The sequence below is a fragment of the Triturus cristatus genome, chromosome 9 (genome assembly GCF_964204655.1).
Source record: "Triturus cristatus chromosome 9, aTriCri1.1, whole genome shotgun sequence".
NCBI classification, from domain to species: Eukaryota; Metazoa; Chordata; class Amphibia; order Caudata; family Salamandridae; genus Triturus; species Triturus cristatus.
In genome coordinates, this window is record NC_140592.1 from 914,818,527 (window position 1) to 914,842,882 (window position 24,356).

Consider the following 24,356-nt stretch of genomic DNA (forward strand, 5'->3'; position numbering starts at 1 on the left):
GACGTCAGCGCGCATGGATGGCGCCTAAGTAGTCTCCATGACGTCTTCTCGCCGCTTACGACGCCAGCGACGACGTGGAGCCGCACGACGCCACCTTCCGACACGCAGGGGTACTGCTGATACAAACTTTCCGGATCCAGTCTGACGCCTAAGGATATTCTAAGGTAAGGAATCTATCACTAACTAATGTCTCTTACAGATATATCGTTACACAAGTAGTAACTTGTGCTTCAGCCCAAAATTGGCTTTGCACTGGAGAGATTTAAGGAGAGTAAAACCAATGCCCCATCCCCTGATCTCTAAATACTACCCAGAGACTACCGTCAGTTTTGGAACTTTAGTGTCTTCAACAGGGGCTTTTCAGTTCGAGGCTGACAACAGTTTGCAGATAAAAAACAGCGTCCAAACACAAGCTATCCCACTCTCTCTACCTCCTCTTTTTCCACTGCCTCAGCAGGGAAGCAACCCTAGTTCCACACTATCAAAACATGCATAGCCTGTTAAAGGACAGGCATCCTCCTTTCCCCAGGCTTGGAGGGCCATTATTTCAGACCTTTGGGTCTTGCAAGTTGTGGAGAGGGTGTATGCCCTACCCTTCCAAAAAAATGCCCCTTCCTTTACCATCTACGAGCCTTCCAACAAGAGGATTAGTCATTGCTCCTCCAAGGCGCAATAGAGTTGGTTTGGCAGTAGAATCTTGGTCAGAAGTGATACTCCCAGTACTTCCTGTTCCTTAAAAAGGATGGCAACCTTCACACGAACCTAGAGCTCAGGACTCTGAAATGGTTCTTCAAAAAGGCAACATTCAACATGCTGTCACTAGCTCAGGTTCAGCAGCGGTTTCTACATGGGAGTGGAGGAGCGCCGCCGCCCCCCCCCCCCCCCCCACCCCCCCATCCCCACACAGCTGCAAACAGCTGGGGGAAAATGGCAATGAAGGGATTTTATTACCATTTGAGTTTTTCAGCTTTCTGCCAAACTGAGGCAGAAGGGCGGGAAAGTGCGTCATTGCTGCTGATTGGCAGCAACGACGAATGGCCCTTTCAGTGTGAATTGGGCATGTAGTTTTGACCGGCTACGTTATTATGGCCAAACAGACATGCCCAATTCAACCTCTCCAACCCGGCTGCCATAGAAAGCTGGGTTGGAAAGCAGGCCCAGGCCTTCAGTGCTCTTCTTAGCGCTGAAGTAGCCTGCTCTAGACAATCCAGACACTTCTCTCTTGCAGCATGGGAGCAGTGTCTGGATTAGATAAGGAGCTGTGAGACCTCGCTCGGGAGGAATCGGAAGCTGGCTGTAGGATGCAGGAGCCGGCTGTAGAACACCGAGGACGTGCTGCAGGCTAAAAAGGTAAGTGAATATTTTTTTTTCATTTTAAATTGTAAATGTTTTTATTTGAATATTGTTTAATTTTATCTATGTCGACCCAACATTTTCGTGGGCCACCAAACGCCACTGCTCAGGTGTGCTTGTGCTGGAAGCAAAATACAGGATTGTGTCTGTCCGTCAATCTGCAGAATGTCTACCTTCATTACCCTATCCTGCAGTCACAACTGAACTATCTGCACTTTACAGATGGGTCCGAGCATTTCCAGTGTAAGTTCCTTCTGTTTGGTCTCACTTCTACTCCTCGGGCCTTACCACAGGTGATGGCAGTGATTGCAACCCATTTCATCCCAGTTTTACCTTTCCTGGACGAATGGCTAATCAAAGCCAGCTCGCAAGAGAGGGTGTCATTCCACTTGGAGCCGAGCAGATTGTTTTTCACCTTGTACTTTTCAGTTAACAAGCACAAATCTCATCCAGTGTCTTCTCGCCGGATCCTGTTCATAGGAACAGTACTGGATTCCACATCAAGTCGAGCCTTCCCTTCTCCCAGAGGATTAAAGATATCCAGATTGATTCTAATGTTTCAAACTGAAGCGAATAATCCAGTCCAGATGGTCTTTCGGCTGCTTCTGCTTTGTTTGTCCCCCATGCACGCTGGCACAGAAGGGAAAGCCCCAGACAGTGGTTTCAACACACCTGAATGTCTAGAGCTGTATCCACATCACAGTGGATCTACGATGGTAGAGTGTGGAAAGCAACGGTACTTAAGGAAAGCAGTTTCCCCCCCTCCCTCCAGTGACAACACTGTTCATCGATGCCTCCATCCTAGGCTGGGGAGGCCATCTGGAGGAATTGGAGATCAGATGTCTGTTGTCTCCAGAAAACTAGATATTGCACATTAGTCTATTGAAATTACGGGCAAAACGTCTGGTAGTCAAAGCCCCCCTTTCCATTCGTGGTCTGTCGGTCCCGTTTTTGACTGACTTTACAACTGCAATGGGGTACATAAACAAACAAGGGTCGTATCGCCTCTGGCAAGAAGCTCTGCGACACTGGTCTTGGGATCAGGACCATTAGATCTGCTTAGTAGCAAATCACTTATCCTAATTTCTCAATGTGAGAGAAAACCATCTCAGCCAGTATCATCTTGACTTCATGCGGAGGTAGTGCACAACATTTTCCAGCTGTGAGGGGCTCCTCAGATAGACTTCTTTGCAACTCACCAGACTTCCCACTGCCTGAAAGTCTGTGCCTATTCAGTATCCAATGCTGAGAGCATTTGGGGATGTGTTTCTCTTGAGGTGGAACTTTCCACTTAATTAGATTTTTTCTCACAAATGCTTGATTGCTCACATTTTGAGGAAGATTTGGCCAAGTATACCTTATTGTCCTGGATTGTCCACGAAAGGTGTGATATGCAGACCTTATCCACCTCACCCTGTGCCCTTCTCTCAGTCTACCTCACAGTGTAGACCTCCTCAGCACATCAGCCTCCAGAGCCTACACCCTCATGCATGGAGATTGAATTGGGCATCCTGAGTTCTCCCCCTCCCCCCCCCCCCCCTTCTAATGGTGGATCCTATAGTATGTTCATGAAGACAATCCACCAAAACAGTCCTGTCAGGTAGATGGAGCAAATCTATTTGACAGATGTTGCTGTCCACTCCCAACATTAGATGACAGGCATTTTCAAAGCATGTGACTCAACAACACAGAAATCTATAAACAGATAGTTACAGGGTAAGTAAAAAAGATTCATTTATATATTTACATGTAACACTCCCTTCTCTCTGGCCTAAAATCGACTTGATGCTATTCTACCTTCACGCTTGTGCTGTGAAGTCTGATCTACAATGGCCTCTACCGGTAATGAAGTGTTGCGAGTATTCAACTCATTGACTGATGTTTAAGCAATCTCAAATGAGGTGACTTACTACTAAACAAACATTGTTGTGCCTCCCCTGTCCTAATATTGCTTCTTTCTACATTAAGATATTGGTGATTCTTTATTTGACTATAGTGAATGTTGAAGCATGTGAATCTATGAAAAATACCAATGCCGAGAAGTGAATTTGTTGGTTTGTAAATGATTTGTGTGTTTTATCTTAGCTAGATAATAGATACCAATTTTTTGACATTTCTTTGTTTTTACAGGTGCTAAGGAAGTTTCGGGCTCATGAAACCAACCTACTAATTGCGACAAGTATTGTGGAAGAGGGGGTTGACATTCCAAAGTGCAATTTGGTAGTTCGTTTTGATTTACCAACTGAATATCGTTCCTATGTGCAATCCAAGGGAAGGGCAAGAGCACCAATCTCTAATTACATCATGCTAGCAGATTCGGACAAAATTAAAGACTTCGAGGATGACCTAAAAACATATAAAGCAATTGAAAAGGTACTTATTAAATCTCAGTATGTTGAGTACCAGATTTAGATAGTTGGGCAACCTTTATTTTACAGGTGTTATTCCAGGTGTTATTCCAGAGATTATATTCTAAAGTCTATGTAATGAGTACTCTGAGTTTGGTAATTAAAATATATTCTATGCGCCACAAAAATATATTTCAGATTACATAAACAAAATCTATCACAATGTATGAATTGTACTTTTATTGTAAGTGTATTCATATGAAACCATAGAAAATGTCTCTTAACGTGGCATCTTCATGAATGTTCATAAAGGTAGCACAACTGTGCCAATGTGCTTTAAAAAAAATATATATGTTGCATGTTTTCTCTCCTTATAAATAATTCCAACATAAGCAAAACAATGGTTCCGTCTGAAAAAAATCTGTAAAATTACTAACCACAATGATGGATCTGTATAAAATATCAACAGACTGAATAGGTGAGCAGTCAGTTGGGCAGACACGAACCACGTAAAATATTGGGTGGATCCACTTCACAAGTGTCACCCCATCCTGTGCATTGTTTTAAACACCATTTATCAAGAAGGACTCTGTTCAGATTACTGGCTACCGTTTCGAGCCCCTTGTTTTTACATATAATGGTGAAGGATGTCTTGCTAAGGGGAACGGATATACAATTGACCACCTGAAGGAGACTTTTTCTCCCGTGTTATTCAATTGTCAATGTCTCCCCTTGCTGCGTTATTTATTCTGTGAATCTCACATTGGGGTGCTTGTCCTGAGTAAGACTCAGTTTAGATTGTTTAAAGTAAACACATGTTTGGGGCGAAACTTTGATGTACTATTTGTCTGTACCACATGTGGAGGCTACAATAAAATGAATGAACTTGTTAAATTCTGTAGCCCAAACACATTAACATTGCTGTGGACATGACTGTATATATAATGGGAGATTTATTTGTATTGTAACCCTTTCTTTTTTCCACCACTTACACACACACACACACTTCCTTGCACAAGCATTTTCCCAAGCACTGTACATTGAACATCTTAGTGAGATATGTGTTTTTTGTAATTACTACACAAACTGTAAAATTTTATGAAATCAACATCTGTTTGGTAATTTTGGGTGTATATGTATTGATTACATTATTTTAAAAGACTGGATATGCTTATATGTTATACTAACTATCAGTGTTCGTAATTTCACTGAGCTTTTTTGACAGAACCATTGTTTTGCTTATGTTGTAATTAACCCAGGTTCTGAGGGACCCAGGGAAACCCCATACTACATCTGTATTATAAATGATTCAAATTAGAATTAAAAAGAAGCTTCAGCCGGGAAGTGTGCTGAGAGACTCTTTCTAATATTTACTGTTAAAAGTTTATAGCTGCGGGGAAATTGGGTCTTATGGGCAACCACTGCATTATAAAGAATTTGTCAGTCACTTTATAAGGCTGCAGGAGCACTACAATGTAGATCAATGTCCCCTACCCTGTTTATTTTTTTTCATCCTTTGGGTAAGGATATTTTTTTAACTTAAGAAAATTTGGATTTGATTTTACTCAACCTTTTTAGTCATCTGCCAAATATTTACCGACGTTTGTGGAGGTAATTTAATTCTGTATTTTGCAGCACAGATTTGACTTTGGTCACTGTTGTGTTTTTATAATGTTTCTGTGGTGGTGTGGACAAACCTCTAGAATGCTAACCATACGGTCATATTTCTCTTTCTCACATTCACGCTGATGTAGAGTATATAACATCTTTTGGATAAGCTGCATGTGTAATTAAAGGATGGCCTTTTCCCTCTGATTCAGGACCTGAGCCCCACGTGAGAGCCCAGCAAACAACTAAGCACACACCACCCTTGAACTTAGTTGAGACCTACTCGCTAGCTGACCTTGAGAAGCGAGATGTCTCCATTGTTGTCATTGTCCGTTGAGTTTCAGCTTTGTTTTTCTCGACAACCAAGTCTTGATTCAAACACACATTGCCATTAAAAGCTTTTTTTATTCAGATGAATTGCAACATTTAGATCTTGCGTCATGACATTCACCTTTCCTCCTTCTGGCGAGTTCAAAGCAAGGATCGACAACCAGTGAAGTAGAGAAATGTTCCAGGAACGTTCTATTCTCGTTCCAGTGCTGTTCCCCACAAGGTCTTGAACCATTCCTTCCTAGCTGAAAGGGAATTACAAATTTTGCCTGTATACCAGAGGTATAATGGCCAAGAGGCCATTCTTGTATCTACCTGGGCACCAGACAGTCTTTCTACCACCTGGGTGAAGTTGAATGGGTAGGTTATACCCATCTCTACCAGCCCATATTTCAGGACGACTCCAAAACTAATCATAATTTCTTCTCACTTGCCATGGGAATTTGGATTGTCTAAGTCACAAGAGTGCAGAGGTGGAATGGGCTTTACATGCAGACTTTATAGGTGAGGGATATGGCCTGATGCCAGGACAGGCTGACCCACCCCTCCCCACAACCCATAAAAAAATAAACATCCCTGTCATTCAATGGGCACTTTGCTTTCACACCTTCCCCATGGAGCTGATATGGTATAATTCTCCCAATCTGCCCTTGGAGGAGGTAGGTAGACTTTTAGGGGCCCAATGGGGTAGAGGCAGGACCCGATATCAGTGTGGGCTGGCACTCCGCCTCTTTTATTTTTTTATATTAAACCATTCCCTGATGTTAGTGGGCAAACCTCCATTCACCCTCTCCATGGGGGCAGACAATCAGAATTGCATTTTTGGGGAGATGAACACTTGCACGTTCCTGAGGGGGTCTCTCCCTGGTGTCTGGTGGGTGAGCCTCTGCTTGCAGGCACTCTCCTGCAGCGATTTGCATAGAGAGGTCTATAAAGGAAGAGATACCATTGGGAAGAAAACATTGTCTGCCGCTTAGATTGGTGCTCCATGGCTCAGATATGACCCGAGCACATCAGAGTGAAAGCAGCTAGCACCTAATGATGCTGACTGCTTTCTCTTTCAGTCTGTGTTGTGCCAGCACACTGCTTGTCACAATTATAAAGATCAATCTTTGGACGCGAGGGATGCTCTTCACTAGCATTCTAAGTTTATTTAAAAAAAGAAAAAGAAAATCCATCTGTTTGCTGCCTGTGACTGTCCTGTCTTTCACTTTTAAGTGGTTCGGTGTGTATTAATGTTAGACCTGTCAGCCCTTTGGGTGGTCCCTCCTCATCATTATTTATTTTGTCCCACTTTTGCCTCAAACCCTATTTGAATTTTTCCTTTTTGGGAACCACCAGACTTTTTCGTGTTGCTGCAGATTCAGGGAGCCATTTTAGCTACCCCTGAAACTTCTGTCTGAGGGCCTGGAGCACAAAATGGTGGCCACCTGTGACATCACCAGCATCCACTGGAACCTACTAGCACCTTCCAGAACCCTGTGACCGTTGGAGGCGGTTTAGAATGTTGGGAAGCTAAGACAGAGAGTTGGCAGTTGGAGCTGGCAGTTGGCACCTGACTGGTGAAGAGTGAGCAGCAGAAACCTGAAGGAGGAAGGAGTGAGGCAGCAGGGGTGGAAACTTGTGCCTGGAGTGGGGTCCATAAACCCATCCGTGATACTAGTCCCTACTGACTGAGCCCAGCCTGGAGCCCTGTGTGGGAAGAAGGAAGAAAAACCATCTTAAGGACCTGGACAGCAGGAACAGGCCTTAGAAACCAAGAACAGTAAGATCCTGACCTGGATACTGGTTTCCCTGGAGCCGGACGTCGAGTAGCCTGGAGACCTGGAGCCTGAGGTGGAGAAGCGGCGCTGACTGGAGAAGCAGACGTCGTGCCCAGAGCCGCCAGAGATCGTGAGAGGGCGCCGACGGAGGACGTGAGGTGTACCAGAGGTCGAGGTGGAAGTTAACCAAGGTCGAGTGAGCGGTGTCAACGGGGGAGTGAAGTCCGCCCTCCGGAGTCGCCGGAGACCGAGGTGAAGTGTACCGGAGGTCGGGAGTGAGGATCGCACTCCGGAGTCGCCGGAACCTGAGAGAATCGTGCCGGAGGTCGGGAGTGGAGGTCGCACTCCGGAGTCGCCGGAAACCTAAGGAGAGGAGCACCGGAGGTCGGGAGTGAGGATCGCACTCCGGAGCCGCCGGAAGTCGACATCGAGTCAAGGCCGGCCGACGTCATCGAAGTTGAGGTCGCCATCGGACCGGAGCCGCCCGAAGTCGACATCGAGTAAAGACTGCCCGACGCCATCGAATCAGAGGTCGAGATCGAGCCAAGGCCGCCGACATCGAACCGGAGCCGCCTACCGGCGTCGTCAGGAACTGACATTGTGCCGAGGCCGCCGACGTCAGGAACTGACATTGTGCCGAGGCCGCCGACGTCGAACCGGATCCGCCTCACGGCGTCGACACGACTCCAGCGGCGTCGAAACATCAGAAAAAGGGCAGTAAGTGGAATAGAGGGCGCCAAAGGCCCTGTGGAATCCTAAGAGACTACTCTAGGGGTTAGAGAGGTGCTGGAACCAGCTGGACTGTGCCAGGGGTGAGCTGGGACTAATCTAGAGAGGTTGTGTGGAGTGAGAGAGCCAGGTCTCTGGTATTCCCCCCTTGATCTACCTCAGTTTAGGCCTCAGCCTTGTCCAAGCCAGGGAGTAGACACCCTCAAGCCTTCCACATTCCCACAAGCTGTGCCTGGGCCAAATCAGCCCTTAGGAATTCAAATGTGATCTGATTCTATGAGTGTCACTGTCAGCTTTTAATTATTTATTAGGGGCACTGTATTTATTGTATTTAACCTATTTATTGCTTCACTGTATTTATTGGTCCACAGTATTTATTGATGCACAATATTTATTGGTTTACAGTATTTATTGCCTCAGAATATTTAATTGCCTGTATGTATTGCACTTATATTTATGCCTTCATTATTTATGATCACCCCTATTTATTGAATCTTTAAGCCAGTATTTATTTGACCTGCACTATTTAAAAAGTTTGTATATTGTGATTGTGTTATTATTTATCTAATCAGCAACTAAGAGAAAAAAGAAGATAAAGAAAGATATTTTCATAATTTTTACGGTGTAGAGTCGTTTTTGGAACGGATGCACGCATGGTTATTGTTTGGGTATGTCGTATGCTTAGCACGGAGCCTGATTCCTGACCACTCGAGCCAAGCTACCACAGTGTGTCTGGGAGAACACCACCACCCTTCCAGAGTGGGAGTGTGTTTTTCTAACATAATTGGTGTTCAGTGGTGGGATCGAGCTGTGCCTACGTATACTCAACAATAACTGTGGGTAGTCCATAGGCCTACACCGGGAGTTTTCTCAAAGCGGCCTTCCTAATTGTGGGTTTTTGTTTTTTCCAAATTTACTCTGGTGGTGGGAGGAGGTATTATTAAAGGTACCCCCCTGCATTGTTACTGCAAATAACTGTCCTCTGACCTGAGTGGGCAAGATGGAGTTTGTACTGGAAGATCTAGAAACGTACACTGTGGCCCAACTCAGGGAGTTTTGCCAGCGGGAGGGGGTGTATTGTCCCCCAGGAGCAAAGAAGGGTGCACTCCAAACCAGCTTAAGGGCTTGGGGGGAGGCACGCAGAGAAAGCAAGGCTGAGGAGGAGGACAGGGATAGAGAGCCCGACAGTGAGGGAGCTGGTTTGTACCAACCTGAGGTGGGGAACCTGTCAGCGGGGCCCAGGACACTTTCCAGGAAGGGCAGCAGTGCCTCTAGCGGTGGCTTGTCTGAAGTGGAGTTAACAGACCGGAGGGAGAAAAGACAGCTCACATGGGACTTAGCAAGGCTGGAGAAGGAGGAACAGAGGATGGCTCATGAGATAAGGCTGAAAGAAATAGATCTTCAGATCCTGAGAATCGGGGCACACCCTGTACCTAACGGTGGCAGCAAAGACCAAGAAAGAGAGTTCACCAGGGAACCCAAACCCTACCTGCCAAAGGACATAGTAGCTAGCTATGGGGCGGGTGATGATATCGCTAAGTGGCTAGCGGCCTATGAGGTCTCGTTAAGGGCCCATGGGGTTCCAGAGAAGTACTGGGGTGGGGGATTGTACAAGTACATGCCTCCAGCTGGTAGGGATGCTTTATTGGCCCTCGAAGAGGATGAGCAGACCCACTACCCCACCATGAAAGTGGCGCTCATAAGGAAGTTTGGACTAACACCCGAAAAGTACAGACAGAAGTTCAGGGGTAGTCACAAACTGGGCACACAGAATTGGGTGGACTTCCTGGACTATGCAAAGAAGGCACTGGAGGGTTGGATTCAGGGCAGTGAAGTGAGGAACTACGAGGGGTTGTTTGATCTAGTACTGAAGGAACACCTGCTCGAGAAATGTTTCCCTGAACTGCGTCAACACCTGGTGGATAGCAAGCTGACCAGTCCCCGGAAGCTTGCTGAGGAGGCGGACATTTGGGCTAGTACCCGGGTGTCCACAAGGGGGACTGGAGGGGATACTCAAAAGGCCGGACAGGGCGCCCCCCAGAAGAAAGAGGGAGGGGAAAAGAAAAAGGAGTTCTCCAAAGGCCCCCAAAATAACTTCCAAGGGAAGGGAACAGGATTCACCCCTAGGGCTAACCCACCCAAAAACCCTAATCCTGGCCAGAGTCAGCAGCCAAGGGTTGTCCATTGCTACGAGTGCGGTGGCGTTGGACACTATAAAGGAGATCCGAAGTGCCTGAAACGACCACCCCCTCCCACTGGAGGAAAGACCCCCGGAGTAGCTAGTGTAGTGCTCGGGGAGGAGATGCCCTTAACTAAGGGAAGGGAGTGGGCGGGTGTCACTTTAGTGTCCCTGGGAGAACGGGAGATGGTTCCTAAGATCCAGGTGCCCGCAAATACTGTAAAGTATGGGCAGTGGGTCACCATCAACGGCCAAAGAGGGGAGGCTCTGAGAGACACAGGAGCCAGTATGACTATGGTGCGTAGACAACTGGTGTCTCCAGAGCAGGTAATTCCCGATGTACTCCACCCAGCCGCGATGGCTGACGGCAGAACAGGCCACTATCCAGTGGCCGAGGTTCCCTTTGAATGGGGGGGGGTTGCAGGTTCACTTCGAGTTGCCGTAAGCCCTGCCGTGCCAGTCGATTGTCTGCTGGGGAATGACATGGAGCACAACGCTTGGAAGGAGGTGGAATACCGGACTCACACCGAGATGCTGGGTACACCTGACTGGGCCTGTGTTAGCACAAGGTCCGCGACTACCCGAAGAGGGAGTTCATTTCGGCTGGAGCCTGGAACAAAGGCCCAGCCAGCTGCCAGTCAAGGGAAGAACCGAGGACAGGAGGAGCCTGCCTCGGCGTCCCCACCCCGTAGGACGGATAGGCCACCGGAGGTGGTGGACCAGGAGTCTGCGGTGGGGGACGTTACCAACCTGGAGGACCTACCCATCCCGGCCGAGTTGCACGTGGAGGGAGGCCCGTCCAGGGAGGAATTCTGCCAGGGCCAGAGGGAGTGCCCTACCCTTGAGGGGCTGAGGCGACAGGCCGAAGCCCAGGCAGCAGGGAACGTTGAAGGGAACTACAGTGTTTACTGGGAGGATGGCCTCCTCTACAGTGAACCCAAGGCACCCCTACACGGATCGTCACGAGCCTTGGTAGTCCCTCAACGTTATCGAGCCTTCCTTCTGGAGTTGGCTCACGAGATACCATTGGCAGGACACTTGGGGCAAGACAAGACCTTCGCCCGTCTTGTCCCACACTTTTATTGGCCTCAGATGAAAGTGTCGTCCGATACCTACTGCCGGACATGTGTGTCTTGCCAAGCCAGTGGGAAAACAGGGGTGAAGCTGAAAGCTCCCCTGGAACCACTTCCTGTCGTTAGCACCCCCTTTGAAAGGGTGGGCATCGACATTGTGGGTCCATTAGATCCGCCGGCTACAGCTGGCCACAGGTTTATCCTGGTTCTGGTGGATCATGCCACACGGTACCCAGAGGCAATACCTCTGAGGACCATAACAGCACCTGTTGTGGCTAGGGCCCTGATGGGAATCTTTACCCGAGTGGGTTTTCCCAAGGAAGTTGTGTCCGACAGGGGGACCAACTTCATGTCAGCGTACATGCGGGCAATGTGGAAGGAGTGTGGAGTGACATACCGGTTCACCACTCCTTACCACCCCCAGACAAATGGTCTGGTGGAGAGGTTTAACAAAACCTTGAAGGGCATGATCAGAAGTCTGCCTGAAAGCCTGCGGAGGAAATGGGACGTCCTCCTGCCCTGTTTACTTTTTTCCTACAGGGAAGTGCCACAGAAGGGAGTGGGCTTCAGCCCCTTCGAGCTTCTGTATGGGCACCCTGTACGTGGACCTCTCAACTTGGTGAGAGACGGATGGGAAAGAACTCCCAGAAAGCTTCCCCAGGATGTGGTGAGCTACATGCTGGCCTTCCGGAGCCAAATGGCTAAGTTGTGGAAGCAAGCTTCTGACAACTTGGAAGCCAGCCAAGCAGTGATGAAGGCGTGGTATGACCACAATGCTCACCCGGTGGAGTTGGAGCCTGGCCAGAAGGTGTGGGTGATCGAACCAGGAGAGCTTAGTGCCCTCCAGGATCGCTGGTCAGGACCCTTTGAGGTGTTGGAGAAGAAGGGTAAGGCTACCTACTTGGTGGACCTGAAGACCCCTCGTCAGCCCCTGCGGGTGCTGCATGCCAACCGCCTCAAACCCCACCACGAGAGGCCCGAAGTCATCTTGATGATGGTGACTGACGGAGGAGAGGACGTGGAAAGCGAGCTTCTCCCTGATTTGTTTGCGTCTCAAGAGAAGGATGGGTCGGTGGAGGGAGTGAATCTCTCCCCATCTCTAACTCCTGAACAGCAGGAGGACTGTCGCCAGGTCCTGGGGCAGTACTCTTCGTTGTTCTCCCTTGTCCCGGGTAGGACTCACCTGTGCGTCCATGACGTGGACACAGGAGACAGCCCACCTGTGAAGTCCAAGATCTACCGGATGTCAGACAAGGTGAAGGCCAGCATTCATAGTGAAGTCACTAAGATGCTGGAGCTAGGAGTGATCGAACCTTCTAGCAGCCCCTGGTCCAGTCCGGTGGTACTAGTACCAAAAGCTGCACCACCGGGTGCCCAACCAGAACTGAGGTTCTGTGTGGACTATCGGGGACTGAATTCAGTGACCAAAACTGATGCTCATCCGATCCCTAGGGCGGATGAATTGATTGACCGGCTGGGAGCTGCCCAATATCTAAGTACCTTTGACCTTACTTCAGGGTACTGGCAGATCTCTTTGACTGATGGAGCAAGGGAAAGGTCAGCCTTCTCCACGCCCAATGGCCACTACCAGTTCTGTGTGATGCCCTTTGGGCTCAAGAACGCACCTGCCACGTTTCAGCGCCTGGTAAACCAGATCCTCACCGGAATGGAGAGTTTCTCTGCTGCTTATCTGGATGACATAGCCGTCTTCAGTAACAGCTGGGAGGATCACTTGCATCACCTGCAAGCTGTTCTCCAGGCCCTGAGACAAGCTGGATTGATGATCAAGGCCAGCAAGTGCCAGATCGGGCAGGGGTCGGTAGTGTACCTTGGACACTTGGTGGCTAGGGGAGCGGTGTAACCCCTCCAGGCGAAGATCGAGGCCATCATGGCCTGGGAACCCCCCAAGACACAGACTGAGGTCCGAGCATTTTTGGGCCTCACGGGCTACTACCGCCGCTTCGTGAAGGGGTACGGTACCATCGTAGCCCCCCTCACGGAGCTCACGTCCAAGAAACAACCTCGACGGGTAGTCTGGACGGAGGCTTGTCAGCAAGCCTTTGTGAGATTGAAGAAAGCCATGTGCGAGGCCCCGGTCTTAAGGGCCCCAGACTTTTCCAAGGAGTTCATTGTCCAGACAGATGCATCAGAACATGGCATTGGGGCAGTGTTATCGCAACTCAACGAAGAGGGTCTGGATCAACCCGTGGTCTTCCTATCCCGGAGACTACTTCCCAGGGAACAGAAGTGGAGTGCAATAGAGCGTGAAGCCTTTGCAGTGGTATGGGCTCTGAAGAAGTTGCGGCCATACCTGTTTGGCTCGCACTTCCTGGTTCAGACCGACCACAGACCCCTTCGTTGGCTGATGCAAATGAAGGGGGAGAATCCCAAGTTGTTGAGGTGGTCTATTTCCCTACAGGGAATGGACTTTCAGGTGGAACATCGGCCTGGAGTGGACCACGCCAATGCAGACGGTCTCTCGGTATTTCCGCCTTAGTGATGAGAACTCCCAAGGGGTTGGGTAGCTCTCCCCACTTTCAGCTGGGGGGGACGCGTGTTAGACCTGTCAGCCCTTTGGGTGGTCCCTCCTCATCATTATTTATTTTGTCCCACTTTTGCCTCAAACCCTATTTGAATTTTTCCTTTTTGGGAACCACCAGACTTTTTCGTGTTGCTGCAGATTCAGGGAGCCATTTTAGCTACCCCTGAAACTTCTGTCTGAGGGCCTGGAGCACACAATGGTGGCCATCTGTGACATCACCAGCACCCACTGGAACCTACTAGCACCTTCCAGAACATTCCAGAACCCTGTGACCGTTGGAGGCGGTTTAGAATGTTGGGAAGCTAAGACAGAGAGTTGGCAGTTGGAGCTGGCAGTTGGCACCTGACTGGTGAAGAGTGAGCAGCAGAAACCTGAAGGAGGAAGGAGTGAGGCAGCAGGGGTGGAAACTTGTGCCTGGAGTGGGGTCCATAAACCCACCCGTGATACTAGTCCCTACTGACTGAGCCCAGCCTGGAGCCCTGTGTGGGAAGAAGGAAGAAAAACCATCTTAAGGACCTGGACAGCAGGAACAGGCCTTAGAAACCAAGAACAGTAAGATCCTGACATGGATACTGGTTTCCCTGGAGCCGGACGTCGAGTAGCCTGGAGATCTGGAGCCTGAGGTGGAGAAGCGGCGCTGACTGGAGAAGCAGACGTCGTGCCCAGAGCCGCCAGAGATCGTGAGAGGGCGCCGACGGAGGACGTGAGGTGTACCAGAGGTCGAGGTGGAAGTTAACCAAGGTCGAGTGAGCGGTGTCAACGGGGGAGTGAAGTCCGCCCTCCGGAGTCGCCGGAGACCGAGGTGAAGTGTACCGGAGGTCGGGAGTGAGGATCGCACTCCGGAGTCGCCGGAACCTGAGAGAATCGTGCCGGAGGTCGGGAGTGGAGGTCGCACTCCGGAGTCGCCGGAAACCTAAGGAGAGGAGCCCCGGAGGTCGGGAGTGAGGATCGCACTCCGGAGCCGCCGGAAGTCGACATCGAGTCAAGGCCGGCCGACGTCATCGAAGTTGAGGTCGCCATCGGACCGGAGCCGCCCGAAGTCGACATCGAGTAAAGACTGCCTGACGCCATCGAATCAGAGGTCGAGATCGAGCCGAGGCCGCCGACATCGAACCGGAGCCGCCTACCGGCATCGTCAGGAACTGACATTGTGCCGAGGCCGCCGACGTCGAACCGGATCCGCCTCACGGCGTCGACACGACTCCAGCGGCGTCGGAACATCAGAAAAAGGGCAGTAAGTGGAATAGAGGGCGCCAAAGGCCCTGTGGAATCCTAAGAGACTACTCTAGGGGTTAGAGAGGTGCTGGAACCAGCTGGACTGTGCCAGGGGTGAGCTGGGACTAATCTAGAGAGGTTGTGTGGAGTGAGAGAGCCAGGTCTCTGGTATTCCCCCCTTGATCTACCTCAGTTTAGGCCTCAGCCTTGTCCAAGCCAGGGAGTAGACACCCTCAAGCCTTCCACATCCCCACAAGCTGTGCCTGGGCCAAATCAGCCCTTAGGAATTCAAATGTGATCTGATTCTATGAGTGTCACTGTCAGCTTTTAATTATTTATTAGGGGCACTGTATTTATTGTATTTAACCTATTTATTGCTTCACTGTATTTATTGGTCCACAGTATTTATTGATGCACAATATTTATTGGTTTACAGTATTTATTGCCTCAGAATATTTAATTGCCTGTATGTATTGCACTTATATTTATGCCTTCATTATTTATGATCACCCCTATTTATTGAATCATTAAGCCAGTATTTATTTGACCTGCACTATTTAAAAAGTTTGTATATTGTGATTGTGTTATTATTTATCTAATCAGCAACTAAGAGAAAAAAGAAGATAAAGAAAGATATTTTCATAATTTTTACGGTGTAGAGTCGTTTTTGGAACGGATGCACGCATGGTTATTGTTTGGGTATGTCGTATGCTTAGCACGGAGCCTGATTCCTGACCACTCGAGCCAAGCTACCACAGTGTGTCTGGGAGAACACCACCACCCTTCCAGAGTGGGAGTGTGTTTTTCTAACAATTAAAATATATATATTTTTTTAAACCAAACTGTATTTCACAGGATTCATAACATGGAAACTATTTTACAGTTCCCTGAGTTTCATAATTTCAATTAAGCCCCAAGCCACTCTTCAGAGCATTACAGTTATCAAGTGTACTAAGGTCATGGGAAATAGAGAACCAAATTGTCCGGCACTGTTAAGCAAATGATACGTCTTTCTATGTCAGTATTACTTTCATCCTTTTAAGCTAGAATTATTTTTTGTGAAATCTGCAGATTAGGTGGTAAATCCATGATTAGGCTGTAAACAAACACTGCAGTAAACAAAATCTAAACCTCCTAATTCCATTCAGTGCCCATTTATAGCTGCATTTTGTAGAAACAATATTTAACCTACCTACTCCAAAATAAACGTGTATAATACAGAAAACTCACAATTGGCAACATAGAAGGTCTATTGCCATGTTGGTGTTCTGGTTCTGTTTACAAGACACTTGGCCTTCTACATGGTTTATGACCTCACTGGAACAGATAGATGCAATATTGGACGGTATTACACAATTCCCAGGTATTATTCTTTAGTGATGTGTATTAATAAAGGTATACATGAGCAAGGACTTTAACTAAGTTACTTTTTTCTTTTCAAAATTTTAAGATCTTGAGGAACAAATGCTCAAAGTCAGTTGGTTCGAGCGAAACTGAATTAGAATCCCTTGCAGAGGATGATGATATTTTTCCGCCATATGTATTAAGACCAGAAGATGGTGGCCCAAGAGTAACAATTAATACTGCTATTGAACACATCAATCGGTAAATATATTTTACATTGTTGCTGATGGCTGAACAAGAAAAATCTAAGTTAATAACCTTTGTTATAAATTATATGAATTTTACATTTTTGGGTGAAATTTAAATAACTAACATTCATAAATGCATGTTGTGAAGTGTGAGTCCTTAGCATTTTTCTTTAAAAAGTAATTATGCGCAGTAATAGTTTAGTGTATCAATGTATTAATAATAGTTCAGTGTATCAATGTATTCATAATAGTTCAGTGTACTTTATCATTTTAATTTACAGAGAAGAATTATCCTAAAATGTGCTACTTAATTCCAAAATATTTAACGAAACCACACAATTAGCCAAAGGTGTTCTAGTGCTGAGAAGTGAAGTAACAGCATTCTCTGCCAACAGTGTGAGCTGCCAGGTTTTAAGTGGTTTCCTAAAACTAGGCAGAATGGCTTTACCCCTCCTTCGAAGTGGGAGTGAGTTTCACTTGATGGCTGCCTGATATCAAAATGACCTTCCTCCTTCCTTTGTCGAGCTTTCTATATCTTAGTCATCTAATACAAGAAAGCTGAAGTCGAACATAAAGTTCTGGGAAGATGATACCAGTTTTAAGTTGAGTATTTAAGTGGGGACTAAAGCAGTGCAGAGCTGGGAGATGCAGAGGTTTTTGAAGAGAATGTTATTTTCAACTAGGAGCCAATGTAAAGTCTGTAGATGTTTGAGTTCTGAGCATGACTAGGTAAACCAAAAAGAAAATGATCTGCGCTGTTCTGCACTGGTTGGAGGCATTGAAGTATGTGTGCTGGGAGTCCAAGACAGAGAGAATTGGCTTAGTCAAGCCGATGTCCCATCAGCTCTTGAATTCTAGAATAGTGAGTTGACTTGGGGATATATGGAAGTATTTTCCTTAAGTTCTTGAAACACCCGGAAACAAGATGGAGACTTTCTGGTTTTTATGAAGCAAAGAAGAGAGTCTTGTCAAAATATTTTATCACAAGATCTCTGCAACCTTTCCCTGATGTGTGGGACCATATCAGTGCCTTATCAGGCTTGATGAATTAGACCCTGACAAACTTAGACCCTGACCGCTGTAATCACTGTTTAAAATAATTTGGATAAAGGAAAACAACAAAGATCATAGGATTGCCACCTCAAGTGACTGACGGTCATGAGAAATTGTGAACAGTCCAATCTGAATTTTGCATGATTTCTCCTCGGGTACTTTAGTGATTCAACATTTGCAGTGACATTTATTAGTCATTTGAGTGCGCAGGTCTGCAGAGCAGACAAAAAAAGAGCAAGGAGCTGGTGACGCGAAGGCAGGTTCCTCTGCTAAACGATTTCCACCTGCTGCTGAACAGAGAAACCTACCTACACAAAAATGGTTCATGCAAGCTGTGATTTGAAATGTTGCGATAGGCAGTGAAATAACTCCATTGATTAACCACACCGCCGAAGGTGTTTCAGCTTTAGTGAATTGGAGTTGTTCTAGTTGTTCTAAATGCAGCCTTATGTAGGTCACGTCTTTCATGGCCATTAGTTGTTGTTTGAGTGTTAAATTAAAAGACAGAAACAAATTGCTGCAAATCAAGTAATGCCATGGAACGTACCCTTTTTCTTTTTTTAAAGTTTCAAGCGTCCCCCTAAACTGCATAATTGATCTAAGGTGACTTTGCCTATGATATAACGTTGACATGTCACTCTGCACAACATCAATAACAGACGACACAATGTATTTTAAATTGTAAAGAGATGACAATGTATTAATAGTATTATCAACAACAGCAAGTACTTTGTCCGAATTATTTTGGCCAATTTGTCTTATACGTACAGCAGCTTCCATACGGGACAATTACCACATTTCATTATATGTTGCTTATATTAATCTTTTAGAACGTGAGGATTTGTGACCTGCAAGAAAATCTGATAAATTAATTTCCTCGGACAGAAGAGAAAGGTGTTATTTTACTGCTGGCTGTGTGGAGTGTACCAACTGTTGTTGACATAACTTTCCCATCGAATAAGTGGTAACAATACCAGAATGTGTTGACTGAGAGTATTGCTTGATTTAAACCTAGATATGGAATTAAGATAACGAGCATAACAACCATTTATGTCCACTGGCCACAACAACCACCCGCCAAAACTCGAATATGAAGAATTAAATGTACCATTCTGTACCACGCTATTTAATTGTTCTTCAGTCTAATTTAACAGTTTCTGCCAACTATCAAAGCATCAATTATGGAAATGTAGCCAGTATGCACTTGTGTTTAAACACTTTTAGACTGAAAAAAAAAGTTTCTTCTGTGCGCCTCCTTGCCTACACGCCGTGTCCTCAGGCGTCACAGGTACAAGCAATCAAGAGTGCTGGAAGGAAAGACCTCTCTGCTGGCAGGAGCACTTTACAATAACGAGTAGTTTATGGTGATTAAACTAAATATGCAATAGGTTTATGCGCTTCAATAAAGTCTTGACATCATTTCTTGTGATAATCAGTTTAATCCATAAGGACGTTGTGCGAATCTGTACATCATCATGAGTCAAATTATATCGGATTAGCACTTTTTCATGTCCCAATGCATTTCGGGTCAGAAAAGAACCCTTCTCCAGGGGTCACATAATAAAAATCTAAGAGAAATGAAACAGGAGGCACGCGCTCACACGCGCTCACACACGCGCTCTCACACGCGCTCTCACACGCGCTCTCACACGCGCTCTCACACGCGCTCTCTCACGCGCTCTCTCACGCGCTCTCTCACGCGCTCTCTCACGCGCTCTCTCACGCGCTCTCTCACGCGCTCTCACATACACTCTCTCACACGCTCTCACATACGCTCTCTCACAGTAGGTAGAACTATTCAGCATACTTTTTTTTATATTCCAGTAATGAAAATGTATAAAATAGATTATTTATTATGTTTCTTATGAAAGTTAAACTTTTATTTTTGGGAAATTTAGATTGTATTTTTTTGTCATTTATAGATATTGTGCTAGATTACCAAGTGACCCTTTCACTCACCTTGCACCGAAATGTAAAACTCGACAACTGCCTAATGGTACTTTTTACTCAACCCTTTTTCTGCCAATCAATTCACCGCTTCGAACTCCAATTGTGGTAAGTGTTGGATTAGATAAAATGCATCCTTTATATAGAGTAATTGTTGAAAAAAGCATGTAGGTGAAAAACAGTTTTTGGGGAGTTATGAGATAAGATTTCATTCTTACTCCTCTAATCCAAGGGAAATTTGAATTTTAGCTGCTCCATTTCATTGGCTTTCAATAATAATTTTTGTTTAATTTCAAAATGTATACCTAATTGGTTTGAATCTAAAAAGGTAGGTGTTTTAAGTTAATTTATTATTATTATTATTACTAACTACTTCACTCAACCTCTGCTTACTTATAAAGAAGTCTTTGAAATTAAGGATAACTGAATTCTGCTTTGTCAGAAGCTTTGAAATTGAGTTATGGAAGTGCCCAGCCTTACTTTTTCCGTAAATAAAAAAGTAGGGCTTGCATTTTTGTATTTTACATATATTATTTGACAACAGATATGGAAAAAATAAATCTGTCATACAGTTTAACTGATCAGTATATATTTTTTTTCGAATATAAGAAACAATTGTTTTCCTTGAACTTTTTTATTTCAAAGTCTAACATTTTGCAGGATTGTTCAGCTATAGCGCTGTCCCAAGGTAAAGTAGGATTGGAGTAAGTAGTGTAATAACCGCATCTTAAGTAGGGAGAGCAAGCTTGTGGGTAAGCCTTCAGAAAGCCAATCTATTCATTATTCCTAATGCTGCAAGTGGCCCTAGCTAGTTACTTGAAATACAAAACGGTCAAGTCAAGCAACACTGGGGCATAATGATGAGTTTCATATGAAAACAGCTGACATAGCCAAAATCATTAGGTACTGGTATAGTTCCCAGTATGCAGTACATTTTACTCTTGATTTAAATGCCTCTGTGAACTACTTAGACAATTCTGATGTCCTAATGATCTCTGAGGAAGCTAGGCTCCAGTTAGCAAAACCTATTAAAAATAGAGATCTTAAAGGCTTGTCAGTCCCTACAATTTGGAAAATCTAGAGGTCCATATGTCAACTGCACCCCTTTTAAGTCTAATGTGCCATTTTCTGAAGCTGTGCCCAAAAGGTAAAGTCTGAGCACAACCCTGAAGTAAGGGCAAAGTGTCGGAGGTATTGACAAATGTGTACATCAGATGGCGCCAGGAGCAACTTCGGTTGAAATCATGAGAGTTTCATTTCTGATGGCATGATTAGACTGTATATCCTCATCTAGTGTTGATGTGAACGGGACGGGCGGAGTTGATGGCACCAGAGCAGAAGGCCCAAAGCCAGTGCTGGACCGGTTGTAGATTCAAGGGACTCAGATGAAGTAGAGGATGGACCCTCCAGCTGAAGTCAGACTGGAGATGCCGGACATTCTTTGGGGCCTGAAGGCATCCCAGAGGGAGCTGCTAAAGTGGCAAGATCCACAGTATAGCCTCGCTGTAGGCTTCTACTTGCCAACAGACTTTGGAAGTCAGAATTTGATGGCAAAAGGGAAAGAACTAGCTCCAACGGCGGCCAGGAGCAAGACCAAGATGCAGTCTCATGCCCTCATGCTATTAAGGAGTTTGAGTGTGGCAGGACTGGACCATTTCCCACTTGGACTTGATATGTTTCTTCTTCGACTTACCTGAAGACTTCAACTACGATGATTACCTGCTGCGAGAACCACTTCAGTGCAGGAATGGGATCCTCCTTTTGACTTTGACTGGTCACAGCTTGGAGTCTTGTGGTTGGCGATGTAAAGTTTGACTTAACGTTCCAAGTAGCTTATGAGATCATGTGGGTACAATCGCAACAGGCCTTTGAGTCGTGGTATGACCCCAGGCATCACAAACAGACTGTGTGGGTCACTCAGAGACATTTGTGTGAGACAGTCCCTCCGCTGTTTGAATCCCGCTGTTTTTAGGCGGTGACATCTCCCCTTCACACTGGATAATTTGTAAATAAAGTTCTTGTCATAATACCAGGTAGAAGCTCTGGATCAGCATCTGAAGGGGTGAAAAGAAACAAACGTGCCTGGCTTGGATGGTGTTTCCATGCAGCGTCGCACATCTCTCCCGAAGTTTAACAACATTGATGCGGAGCCGCATAACACTACTTTCCAGCGTACAGAGGTACTGCTGAAAAGTCTCTGGATCCACTCTGACACCTGCGGGTGTATTCTCAAGGTAAGGAATCTGCAGATAGAGAATCCACCAGAAACTTTGTTTCCAAAGGTAAGTAACCTTTACTCCAGTATTGGATCTTTCATAGATTCACATGCTTAAATCATTCTCCGTCGTCGAGATGGGAGTCCCACAGTACTTTAGAAAAACTCTACAATGATAGGTATAGACTAGAAAAGGCCCTAGGCCCTTTAGTTTAGTAACCTATCATGGTTATTTTTAAAAAGACTTAAGTTTCAACCAGTCTGGTTGTACCACCCTCTGGAACACTCCTGTGTGAAGCTAAAGTCCCTCAGATTTGCTACCACATGTCGTATAAGGGAGTCTCCACTGAGCTCTGCTCAGTTTTACCTGTTCCAGACTTGTTCTACAGAAAATTTGGAAATTATCTCAGATATATACCGATATATTAACATCTCTGTGTATCTGTATTTTCCTTGCTAAAATCTGACTTCAGCATGTCAGAGAAAGCAAAAAAGAGCCTATTCAGGGCCTGTGTTACCTGTGGCAAAAAGATGATTTACTCTGATGACCCTCATCAGGACTGCATTTACTGCCTGTATCCATTGCGTAAAGCAAAAGAATGTAAGATATGTAGTACCTTTTCCACAAAAACTCTGACGGACCGTGAGGGGAGGCTGGTGTTATGGCTCCACTTAAGCTCAGGAAGAAGACTGTGTCAGACACTGTAAGCGAGGATTCTTCCTCTTCCTCTAGAAGATCGCAAAAAAGAGAGTGGGTCTCCCATTCTCACTCCTCTCTGGAGCCACCTAAGAAATACTAAAACAAAAAGTCCTCCCAAGGGCCTCACAGGGAGTACAGCCCATCCAAATCGCCTCATGAAGGTGAGACTTCTTCAAAACGTAAGGAGAAGAAATTATCATCTTTTTCCTCAAAGTCCTTCAAAATCAAGGTCAGAGCTTTTTACACGTTCACCATGGCCCAATCACTGCTTCAAAAAACATTAATCCACTCCGTCGACCGACGGATCGTCGACTAGTTACTCACCGGCAACGAGAAAATAGTCTTCTGCACCATTGATGACGAAGACTTTCACTGCAGCGTCTACAATTGCTATGACTAGTACCATTTTGAGTCTTCGTCGAGAAGTTAGTCTCTGAGACAGTCAACGCTAAAGATAACATCAACTGCATCGATGACTGTACTCTGACGACGAAGCATCCGTCGACGGCAGCACTCCCAATGATAAAGGCGAACACTGTCTTGTTGATGTCACCACGAGCTTCAGGGTCATCGTCCCTCAATCCGCTGTCCACGACCTCATTGACGAGCAGTATCGATTATCTACATTTCAGGACAATTGCAAAAACAGGAGAAATACAAGCAAATCACACCTGCTCAAAATTCTCCAAGCAAGCTGTCATTATTACTACCTACACACATCTTAGATGAGGAGGACTCTGACGATGATGTTCCCTTTGGTGCAGCCTCCAGCCCCTCGGAGCTGCACGTCAAATGTCAGGAATATGACTGACATGGGGCACTAAACTAACACTCAGTGTATTATTGGCACAGTACCTTTATCTTGCTAGAGTCGCAGGAATCGTATTGAGATTGTTCCTGTTCCCATGCCCTATACACATTTGTTTAAATTCCACATGAGACACCAACAGAAATAAAGGCTCACTCATGATTTGCAAATAACTGTGAACAGCCTAAAGACAGTTGCTATGTCACAAGTTAGAAGGCGAGCCAGAATTCCAGTATGGAGGTGTAAAGGGCAGTTCAAGAATCCAACCGTAGTGTCACATTCCAGATAAATCAATCCAACTAATCCTAGGTAATCTTTAACTGCAAAGAAAGAGGTCAAAGAATTCTACGGTTTCGATTAAGTTTTTCATCAACAGTGAAGAAAGCCAAGCACATAACAACTTCCAGGGTGTAGTTTTGATGGACTGTGAGATCCTGGAACCCCACTATAGTATGCCACTCAGATGGAGCACACTGGCGTGGATTTTGGAGTGCCCATATGCAGACAGTATTGGCTGGGCTGGTGATGGGGATGTGACAACTATGTAGCACACACACATAGAAGCCACAATCCCAGGTGGCATGACTCCTTTCATGTCAATGTGGGTGACATCCTGAGTGACAGTACACTGAGCAAGGGATGAAAGGGCAGACCAACAATTCCCAGGATGAAACATGGGTGGTAGTAGTGATGGGCACTTGTGCAAATCCATGACAGTGACCAAGGACATTTAATAGGGCGGTCTGGAAGCTTACTGTGTTTGCTTTCGTGGTGATCTGGCGCCATGTCTGGATGAGTACCACAGGTTTCTCTGGGGACTTGCAGCTTTCCATGATTATGAGATTTGATGACTCCAGACTCTTCAAAGAAAAAAGCAGACTCTGCTTTGAAATTTCAAAGA

The 24,356-nt window shown here is 46.0% G+C and overlaps 1 protein-coding gene across 3 annotated transcripts in view; it reads left to right on the top strand.

The window, feature by feature from the left end:
- The window catches only part of DICER1 (dicer 1, ribonuclease III), a 692,358-nt gene that overhangs the window by 169,917 nt on the left and 498,085 nt on the right, over positions 1-24,356 (top strand). For all 3 annotated transcript variants that reach the window (XM_085626460.1, XM_085626459.1, XM_085626458.1), the window contains 3 exons: positions 3,484-3,726; positions 16,591-16,745; positions 19,708-19,840. In XM_085626460.1, the coding sequence (XP_085482586.1) occupies positions 3,484-3,726; positions 16,591-16,745; positions 19,708-19,840 (531 nt within the window). The remainder of the gene's footprint in view (positions 1-3,483; positions 3,727-16,590; positions 16,746-19,707; positions 19,841-24,356) is intronic.